Below are 11,392 nucleotides of genomic sequence, written 5' to 3'. Positions count from 1 at the left end.
TGTGTGTGTGTGTGTGTGTGTATTTAGAGAGAGAGAGAGGGAAAGAAAGAATATCACAACATGAAATAATTACAATGTGGTCTCTAAATGTCCTGATTTTATTTATTTATTTATTTATTTTTTTTAGTTGGAGTCTCACTCTGTCACCCAGACTGGAGTGCAGTGGCCACTTCTGGCCACCGCAGCCTCGACCTACTAGGTTCCGGTGATCCTTCTGCCTCAGCCTTCCAAGTAGCTGAAACTATAGGTACGTGCTACCACGCCCGGCTAATTTTTTTAATTTATTGTAGAGATGAGGTCTCACCAAGCTGCCCAGGCGGGTCTCGAACCCACAGGCTCAGGCTAATCCACTCACCTCAGCCTCCCAAGGCGTGGGATTACAGGCTGAGCCACCGAGCCCGGCTGTCCTGAGTTTTTAAAGTTGAGCCAGTCAAAAGGAATATAAATTTAGACACTATATATAAAAATATATGTACAGACAAAAAGAATGAATTGAAGACATAAAATCTATTTCAATTATACTGAGGGATGACCTTTTCCTCTAAATATTCCTTATGGAACAGGATATTTTCACAAAATAAAAAAATGTACAATGAAAACATGTAGGAACTATTAGTCTAATCAATACATTTTCTTTTTTTTTTTTTTCTTCCTGAGGCAGCATCTGGCTCTGTCACCCAGGCTGGAGTGCAATGGCATGATCATGGCTCACCACAGCCTCAGTCTTGTAGGTTAAGGTGATCCTTGCTCAACCTCCTGAATAGCTGGGACTACTGGCATGCACCACCATGTCCTGCTAGTTTTTGTGTTTGTTTTGTTTTTTGTAGAGATAGGTTTCCCTATGTTGCCCAGGCTGGTCTTGAACTCCTGGACTCAAGCAATCCTCTTGCCTTGGCCTCCCAAAGTGAGCCATCGCACTTGGTGTAATCGATACATTATTTCTGAAGACCAGAAAGCAAAACTTTAACTGCTTGTCTTCTCCACAAATAATCATTTATTCTCCTAACTTTTCAGGAAGACAGATAGGGATAATCATGACTTGTTTTTTTCTGTACAAAATACAAAGCAGAACCCTTCTCCTTTCCTTTCCTCTTCCTAAACAGTTCATTCCTAAAGTCATTAGATAGGACAGATTAAGGCAGGTGTTCATGTGGGGATGGAGGGAGGCAGGAAGATATGAGTGGGGCTTCAGAATCTGAGTGGAATGAAGAGGGCATCTAATGTAGGGGGTAGCATCTGTGGAAAATCAGAGCCCAAGTGGGGGGGGGGCAAGAATGTTCACATGGAATTGGTCCAACACATGAAGTCACGAGCCCAAACACAGAGAGGAGGGCATTCCACAGAGAACTTCCTGGCACGGACAGAAAAGGGGCAAGGGGATGGGACTAGCACAGCATGGAGAGTCAGAGCCCACTTGGAGTGAGAAAGGTATCCACACCTGGATAGGGGTAGCAGTGGTTATGACAGATGGGTTGCATAAGAGGGATGATCAAATCATTAACTATGTTAAGGAAAATGTTAACTGGTTATCTGTCAAAGAAGAGAGTTCCAAAATAGAGAAAACTAGAAAGAAATTTGTGGTACTGGAGTGGAACTGGAAATATCAGTATGCACTCATAACTTCATATACTATACATAAATACACATGTAAAATGTGTTTATCTATATCTACATACACTTATATATTTTCTAGATTTGTTACCCAGAAGGAGCAAAATCTGAATAGCAATGACCATGTCCAGCACCAGATTTTGGTTTCTAAATAACTTTCCTCCTTGGAAAATGGCTGATTTGAAGTCTAGGGCAGGAAAATTACAAAATGACCCTGAAACATCATGTTTCAGCATGGACGAGCTCAAGCCTGATAGGATATATCAAAAGGACACAGAAATTTGCACAAGACAAAGTGAGCATCAACTAATTAATTATAGAAATAGAGTATAGCACAGAGTAAAACAAGAATCTATGACTTAATATTAATATAGATAAGAGAATAAATTAAAGTTTGATGAAGAACAAGATATTTATGTAAAGTAATCTCTAATACCTCCATGCAAAGTACTTATTAATTATAAAGAGAACAAAGGTGACTACACAGTGATGTCTAGTAGACACCAACTTAAACAAATGATCAAGTCAACATCATAAGTAATGGAATCAATCAAAATCATGTGCCACTTGGTCGAATGCAAAAGAAGAATGCAGCATTGCTTCTGTGATACATCTGCCAAAGGAACACTACCTGCAACTAATCATGAGGAAACATCAAACCTAAGTTAAGGAACAGTCTACAAAATAACTGGCATGTTATCCTCTACTGTATCAAGGTCTGAGATTCAAGGAAATTTTCCAGAATGAAAGAGACTTACAAGACATGAAAACTAAATGTGTAATATTTTAGATTTTGAACTGACTTTTTCTATAAAAAAATTATTGTGACAAATGGAGAAATTTAAAGGGTCTGTAGATTAAATGGTAGTAATGTATCAATGTTAATTTGTTGGCAACTTACTCTCAAATAAAACAGGACAACAGATTTGTACTGCATTTGAAATATTCTATACGTTTGAGATCATATCAAAACAAAGTATATTTAAAAAATCTATCAGGAATTAAAAAAATTATAGTGCTATACAGTCTTGATTTTTCAAAATTGTACTGACATTTTACAGTACCTTGGAATAAATCCAAATTTCGTTTTTGTCTAAATATCTCCTTGGAATCTTGTATCATTATATTAAAATTGGACAGTTGAAATAAGTATAATATAAAGAGCAAAATAGTCTCTTCCATTGATTCTATGTCCCTATTTAGTTTATAAGTGAAAAACATTTTAAACTAAAGTAATATTGTATAAGAATCATGTGCCCCTTTCAAAACTTGAAAACTCCATGGGAAAAAATTAAAACTCTCGGTATACATTAAGACATTGCTATGGTTTTAATGTTTGCCCCTGTGAAACTCATGTTGAATCTTAATCCTCATTGCAACAGTATTAAGAAGGTGGGAAATCTGACTACGCCATTTGAGAGGTGGCTTTCAGGAGGTAATCAAAATTAGATGAGGCCATGAGAGTGCACCATTAGTGGCTACAATTTATAGAGGGGAAAGAGAGAACTGAGCCAGCATACTCTGTCCCCTCGCCATGTGGTGGGGACTCTACAGAGAGTTCCCACAAGCAAGACTGCCCGCACCAGATGTGACCTTTTGACCTTAGACTTTCCAGGCTCCACAACTATAAGACATAAATTTTATTCCTTTATAAATTATCCAATCTCAGGTATTCACCTATAGCAACAGAAAATGGACTATGGTATACACACAGAACTTTATCTTAGTTCATTAATCATATCATACTGCTTAAATGAATATTGTACTAGAACGTGAAGCAGAGTTAGATATTAGCAAGCAATATGAAACAGAAAAGAAATAATAATTTCATGCAATTTACCAATTTATTCTCCCCCGCAGACTTTAACTTCTCCTGCAGTTTTATAGTGGTCTGTCGGATCCTTTCTATCTCCTCCTGCTGTTTAAGAATCAGTTGTCTTTCCTTCCGAGCTGCCTTATTGGCTTCTTGAAGACGTTTTATTTCTGCCTAAGGTTTAGAGAGTTAGGAGAGGAACTGAGATTTGGAGAAGACAAGTTCAAAGTATTATTTTTAAAAAATTATCAAATATTAAAAATAAATACTCATAGTACTTTAGAATTAAAATAACACTGAAAAGTTTTAAAGTAGTGAAGGAGTAAAAAAGTTGCACACAATTTCAACACACTAAAATAATTAGACATGATCCCTTAATTTGAATAATTACAATGAAAATAGACTGATAACTTCATATCGCATTTTTAAACGTACCTTTCACATTTTTCCACAATGCTACCCAATTTTTAAATTTATTTGTTTAATAGTTAGATATCAAGTAAACTAATTAATGTAACCATTATTCTATTGGTAAATGCTTAGGCATCTATAATTTTCCAAAACAATGCTTTCATGCCTGTATTTTGAACTGTGAACCTGTTTTTTTAGGAGAGATTCCTAAAAGTAGAATAAACAAATCAAAGATAATGAATCATTTTATGGCTCTTAAAACAGTTTTTAAAAGTGCTTTTAAAAAAGGCCTGTCTGCTGGGCTCAGTGGCTCAGCCTGTAATCCCACGCTTTGGGAGGCTGAGGTGAGTGGATTGCCTGAGCCCACGGGTTCGAGACCCACCTGGGCAACTTGGCAAGCCCTCATCTCTACAATAAATAACAAATTAGCTGAGCGTGGTAGCACATGCCTGTAGTTCCAGTTACCTGGAAGGCTGAGGCGGAAGGATTGCCAGAGCCCAGCAGGTCGAGGCTGCAGTGGCCGGGAGCGGCCACTGCACTCCTATCTGGATGACACAGTGAGACTCCAACTCAAAAAAATAAAAATAAAAATAATAAAAAAGGCCTGTCCTCCCTGACAATGCAACTAGAAAGATTTAAAACTACATTGCCCTGAGCCCGCGGGTTCGAGACCCGCCTGGGCAGCGAGACCTCATCTCTACAATAAATCAAAAAATCAGCCGGGCGAGGTAGCGCACGCCTGTAATTCCGGCTACTCGGAAGGCTGAGGCGGAAGGATCGCCGGAGCCCAGCGGGTGGAGGCTGCGGTGGCCGGGAGCGGCCTCTGCACTCCAGTCTGGGCGACAGAGTGAGACTCCAAAAAAAAAAAAAAAAAAAAAAAAAAAACTACATTGCACCAATCTCTCTCCACACCATATACTATTATGTTTTTGGCTGCTAACTAAGTGGGCAAAGATAATTCCACTGGTAATAACTGCTAAAATTTAACAGAGACAGTCCTTTTAAAAATAAATTTGTTTAAATCTACTTTCTTGTCACTAAAGCACAATATAAAAACCTGTTATAATTTTTTAATCATGTTTGAGATTTTTTTTGAAACTGAAAACACAACAAAGTGCTTAATAAGCACTCACATTTCCAAATCTTCAAGTTAACAACTATTAATATTCAGTCATATTTTCTCCTACTCTTTAATTTTGTAAAGAAAAACATGACAGATAAAACTAGTCTACAATCTTGTGCTCTAACTCTTCAGACGTAACAACTAACATGGGTTTGGTGTGTATCGTTCCAGCACACTCTTTTCCAATTCTTCTAAAAATATTTGTGCTTATCTGCAAAAAGCATATACTATTTGATTTATATGTTTTAAAATATTTTATAAAAATGTCATAGGTACATATTTTCAGTCTTGTTTTATTTACTAGACATTGTTTTTAATATCTCTAAATGTTAACTTATACCAGAACTTCTAATGCTGCATAAAATTACACTGGAAAAGCATATATTTCATTTGTCCATTACTCTTATGGTTGGATTTTAAGGCTGTTGCCTATTTCTTACTATCGTACAAACAATGCTGCAATGAACAGGCTTATACTTTTTGTCTCCTTGGACGTACTGATGAATTTCTCTGGAGCATCATTTCTCAACGTGTGATCTAAGGGGTTGCTGGAGGGACCTTGAGACCCTTCCAGGGAACTCTCAGGGTCAAACTATATTTATAATACTAAGCCATTATTTATTCTTTTCCATTCTCATTCTCTCATGCATTTTTCAGAAAGTAACTATATTTTCTGGAATAGAAAATATTAGTGAAAAAAGTGGCATTTAGAGTTTTACAAATCTATTATCTAGCTTAATTTTTTAACATCATGCATCGGTCATTTGGGAAATGTTGGTTCACTGAATTATGCAGATTTTCTACATGTTGGCACACTTCATTATGCAGTATCCAAAAAAAAAACCACACCAATTAATATTACCATTAATCTTAAAAGAAAAATTATTTAGTATTGGGTGGCAGATAAAAATTTTTCAAAATTCTGACTTTTGCTTGAAATCTTAAATTTTATCACTGGCAAAAAATACTGTCAGTTTTCTTTGAAGTGATGACATACTTTGTTCATTTCTGAGACAATAGCTGTAAGATACCCAAATCTGAATTAGCATAGTTTGCCTGTGACTTATCCTCTCAAGAGAGTAAAAATGGTATTTCAAGGAAAAAATGGGTTTTTAATTCAAACAACTACACAAGTACCTCTCCTTGTGTTAATCAGTGAATTCTGGTATCCAGCAAAAGTGCCTCACTGTGGACCTCCCATTTCTCATACAGAATACAAAAAAAAGACATGTACTCAAAGGTTCAAGACAATAAAATTGAAAACATGATTTTTTACTATGTAGTTAAGATATTCTTAAGTGAAATTAACTGCAAGTGTGTAGCAGTGGAGAATATGATGACTACCAATACAGTCTGGTGCCACTGATTTGTGGTAAGGCACCAGCAGTTTTACTCAGTACTGTTTTCCACCACTTAGTAAAATGTAGACATAGTGAAAAGGGAAAATTCATATCCCAGTATCACCATGAAAACAGTTTTGACCTTCCCAATCCATGAAATGTTATCAGGGACCTCCAGGGTTCCATAGAGCACATTTAGAAACTTCCATTAACTTAGGTCTGAGTTTCTGAACCAATTAATATATAAAATTCACCCAATTTGAGCCTAAAAGAAATAAGAGACTTTTTCTAGGAGATACTTAGAGGAAAAGGTTTGCTCCTCTTATAAGAATAAGCCATAAGGTTGTACAAATGAATTGTTCACTTCAAAATGGTGACTGGTATAAGTGAATTATTTATTTTATTAAAATGGTTATTTTATGTTATTTGCCACCTAGGGGGCAGGGAAAGGGAGAATAAGATGCAGGAAAATATATTCTCCCCTTTTTGGATACAATTGTGCCAAACTGCTTAAAGCCAGCCATCTCACTCCCCTTCAAAACAACTCTGCTGATACAACTGCAATAAATATTTCAGCACATATATTCTTACACTCTTATTTTTTTGTTTCTATAAGGCAACTTTCTAGGGGACAGTCAGTTGGATCAAAGAGTGCTTTGTACACATTTACTTTAAAAAAAACTCTGAAGCAGCACAAACAGAAAAAGTAAGTAGTCAATCAAACACCTACTGCTGGCATTAAACATACTTAACAGTTTCCGTATTTGTTTCAAATCTCTATTCCAAAAGTAAATCATCTTGAGTAAAACCAAGCTCTACCCCAATCTCTTCTTCCTTTGTTTCTTCCCCAGAAGTGTATCATCCCCACATGTGCTTCGGATGCATAAGTGATTCCACAGAACATATATTACTAATTGATTACTTTTTAAAATTGATGATTATTTTTTAACTTTTATTAAGAATATGTATAATACTACACATATTCTTTGCAATCTTCCTTTTCTATAAAAACCAACATTATGGTTCTGATAAATGATGATCTAATGCTATACTGTCCAATATGATGACCACTAACTACATGTGGCTAGGAGCTACTGTATTGGGTAGCACAGATATAGAATATTATCATCACTTCAGAAATCTATAGACAGTGCTGATACATCATGCATTTATTTTCCTGCAGTATTATATTTTCCTGCAAGAATATGTTTGTTTCATCTATTATCTTACTGAAGAAGTTGTTTCTATTTTCTCCTGCACACATGTTAAAGTTTACCTAGGATTATATACCAAAACAGAACTGCTGAGTCATATATTATGCATGCTCTTAACTAGGCAGTCAATTGCTTTAAGATGGTTACACCAATTGACACTCCAACCAGCTACACTGAGCTGGAGTCACAAAACTGGAGACTCACATCAGCTCCCTAAAGCATTTATCAAATTCTGAAGCAACAGATAGAAAGCTAAGACAGAAACCTCTCAAAATCAGAAAAATTCCCACAGTCTCCTATGTTGAGTAAAAAAGTTTTACCTGGGTTTCCCAGTGAATCCCTGGAGAACCACAACCCAAGGACAATGCAAACCAGAAGTAGACTGAAGGTTACTAAATCTATAGCCCAACCCTAATCCAGTACAGTCTCTGAAGAGATTAAGGTGAACAGCTGATGATTTTAACAGCATAGCAGAATAAAAGATAAATTCTCTGGAGAAAGAGAACATCAACTGGAGCCTTTGTAGTTATTTATAAACAGTATCCAGTAAAAAAACTGCTAGGCATGCAAAGAAAAAGGACCACATGATAATGAAAAACAAAAACAGACGACAGAAGTAGACCCACAAATGGCCAAATACTGGTAGATAAGGAAGAAATAGCAGACAAGAAAGTTAATGAAACTATGAAGAATGTGTATAAAAAGTATAGAAGATAGATTAACACAGAGATTTTCAACAAAAATTAAAATCTACAAAAAAAGAACAAAATGGATATTGTAAAAGAGTCAAATTTAGAACACACTGGATGGATTTAACAAAGCAGAAGACATATTAATGAAATAAAAGACAAGTAAATAAAAACTTTCCAAATAGAAGCACAATATTTTTATTTTGTTTTGTTTTAAGAATAAAATAAAAACAAAACAAATCAGGAGAGACTATGTCTAATTGAAGTCCCTAAAGGAAAGGAGAAAGAGAATAGGGCATAAGCAATACATAGAGATAATTTTTGAAAAATGGATAAAATACAACCAACCATAGACTCAAGAAGCTCAGCAAACAAAAATAAGTTGAATACAAAGGAAACTACATCTAGGCACATCATAGAAAAATTACTAAAAAATCAGACAATTAAAAAAAAAATTTAAGAGGAGCCTTCAAAAGAACAACATTAAGACAACTGATCTCTTTACAGAAACAATGGAAATTGGTAAACACTGGAAAATATCTTTAAAAGTGTTGAAAGAAAATAATTCTATACCAATTAAAAGAACTTTCAAAAATAAAAATGAAATATTTTTAAACCAAAACAAAAAATGTATTGTTAGTTGGCATGCCATAAAATACCAGATATATCAAAATTAAAAATGTAATGCTTCAAAGGAGAGTATCAAGAAAATGAAAAGAAACCCCACAGAACGGGAGGAAAAAATATTTATAAATCTAATTTTTGTTCTATTTTATAAACAGTTATATAACACTACAGAAAGTTATATATTTATTTATTTTAATCAAGAAAAAATTTTAATTTATTTAAAAATAATTTTTTTTGGATTAAAAAGACAACACTCTTTTCAAAAACAGAGTTCAGAATGTGTTCAAATTCACATCATCAGTAATGTTTCCTGGGATGAATTTATTTTAAAAACTATTTAAGTGATAATCTAATAAATAACTCAAATAATTAGGTTCATAAACCATTTAACACAGTAGTTAGTACCTAATAACAGGTCAGTAAGTGAGAACAAAACTAGACTCTATTACTTACCAGACACCACGAAACACACTTTACATGTTACCTCATTTAATCCTCACACCACCATATGAAGTATAATCCCACTCCTACAGATGAGGAAATTAAGCTTCAGAGAGCTACTTAAAAATTACACAGTTGCAAGGGACAAAGCTGGAATTCAATAATAACAACTAACATTTATTGAGCATTTAGCCATTGTGCTCTAAGTTTATTTTTTGTATTAACTCATTCCTCCCAGCTACCCTAAAGTATGTTACTATTATTATCCTCAGTTTACAGATAAGGAAACTGAGACACAGAAATATTAAGTAACTTGTCCAAGGTTATGAAACTAGTAATTGGTAGAGCTGGGATTTTAGTTTAGGCAATCTGCCTCCAGAGCCTGAACTCTCCACCACACCACCATGCCTCTTCAGAACTTAGGTCTTTCTAAGTCCACCAAGCCAAAATATTTGTCTATAAGTAATCTATATTTCATGAGAACGTATTTGAGGAAACAATAACTAAAAAATTAATCCAAATAGATTCTTTTACACATACCTTAATTTCTAAAATATGCATTTCAAAAGATTTCAAAGTATTTTACTTACATGAAGGCAGAAGGTTTGACTGAATACTGTATTAGTATAATTTTAGCAGTGACACATAATTCTAATTTAGGAGAAATATAGTAGACTACCAAGCAACACACCTGTAATTATAGTAGCATGGGCATAAACAGTGGTATCAACTACTGTTGTTATTAAGGCAATAATAAGAAAAAAGATGAGGCAAAATAGTATATTCCACAAACTATCTTGTCGTGTGATAATCTGTCTTAAGAGGGTGTTTTTTCCTGACATACCTTTTCTTGCTGCAATCTTAAGAGCAAACCACGCTGTTTTTTCCGGAGTGGAGGCATTTTATCATCCTCTCCTTTGTCTCGTAGATGTCTGCAAATAATATTTTTCATTGAGACAAAATTAGATTAAATTTCTATTACCTGTATAATGTCAAGAATTCTTGACTACCAAAAAGTCTACAGACCCAATATAACATGTTCAAATGTAGAAGCTAATTGCTACATGCAGCAATTCATGTCTCAGTAGTATTTTACTGAGTATATATGAAAACCCTAGATTGTATTCTTTAAAGATAGAAGGACTTTGAGAAATTTACAACATTGTAAAGGAATTAAATATAAAATGACAACATGAGAGTCAGTTAAGTGACAAAAGAAATATGCAAAGAAAATGTTAAGTAGGTAGGAAGGAGGTCTTAAAAGTCACACAAATCAAGTATGACTGCCACGTTTCTAGCTCAAATTGAGATACATTTGTAGGTTGCGCAAATCAAGTTACATGAGGAAATAAAAACATATTAAAACATAAAACATTTCTTTTTTATGAAAGAAAAAATTAGTGAAAACTACACTCACTGAAAGAACTTACTTTTTTTGATGCTCTAGCCAGGCTAATTCAGCCTTAGTTTTCTCCTTCAAGGCCTTTTCACGGAGACGCAGGAGTGAAGACTGGTGAGCTGCCCTCATTTCCTCCTCTTTCATATACTGTCGAACCATCTCCATAGTAAACTTAGAGAAGCTATCTTGTCCTCCTGAGAATGGCATGCTCAGCTCCTAAAGCAGAGAGTTTTATTTCAAGTTTATCATCTTCTAAACCTTTTGAAATTTAACTTTATTAAATGAGATATGCATTTATAAAAATAAATTGAACAAGGCCACCAACCACGTAAGAGAACATTCTTTAAAAAGGCACAGAAGAGGTAATTTAGTCAGTCAATAAGATTTTAATAAACAACCACTGCAAGCCAGTTACTGTTCCAGGGACACAAAGAGAGGTAAGAATTTGTTCCCATTAACCAAAAGGTTTACAATTTGGTAGGAAGAATGAATGCAAATTTCTAAATGGAATAAAGTGTTAGAGGACTGAAGCAAGTGAAAAAGCTATAGAGAGAATATAGCTTAGATCTTCAAAGACCTTATATACTATTCCAAAAAATACGTTTGTATTCTACTTTACAACGAAGGTGAAGCCACAGTTTATAAGAAAAATATAAAATGGATATCTTAGAAAAAATCATTCTGGCAGTTGACAATTGAGTCAAAGTATAAAATGTATCCTCAT

The 11,392-nt window shown here is 34.6% G+C and overlaps 1 protein-coding gene across 1 annotated transcript in view; it reads right to left on the bottom strand.

Annotated features, from left to right (window-relative positions):
- Positions 1 to 11,392, bottom strand: part of CEP350 (centrosomal protein 350) — a 133,365-nt gene that overhangs the window by 47,992 nt on the left and 73,981 nt on the right. Inside the window, exons 23-25 of the mRNA XM_021715172.1 lie at positions 10,700 to 10,884; positions 10,114 to 10,201; positions 3,452 to 3,598 (exon numbers count right to left, since the gene is read on the bottom strand). Coding sequence (XP_021570847.1) covers positions 3,452 to 3,598; positions 10,114 to 10,201; positions 10,700 to 10,884 — 420 coding nt within the window. The remainder of the gene's footprint in view (positions 1 to 3,451; positions 3,599 to 10,113; positions 10,202 to 10,699; positions 10,885 to 11,392) is intronic.

The sequence above is a fragment of the Carlito syrichta genome, unplaced genomic scaffold (genome assembly GCF_000164805.1).
Source record: "Carlito syrichta isolate Samal-C Ts95f unplaced genomic scaffold, Tarsius_syrichta-2.0.1 Scaffold306782, whole genome shotgun sequence".
In the NCBI taxonomy this organism is placed as follows: domain Eukaryota; kingdom Metazoa; phylum Chordata; class Mammalia; order Primates; family Tarsiidae; genus Carlito; species Carlito syrichta.
Note: the sequence above shows the minus strand (reverse complement) of the source record. Positions and strands in the feature narration are given on the sequence as shown.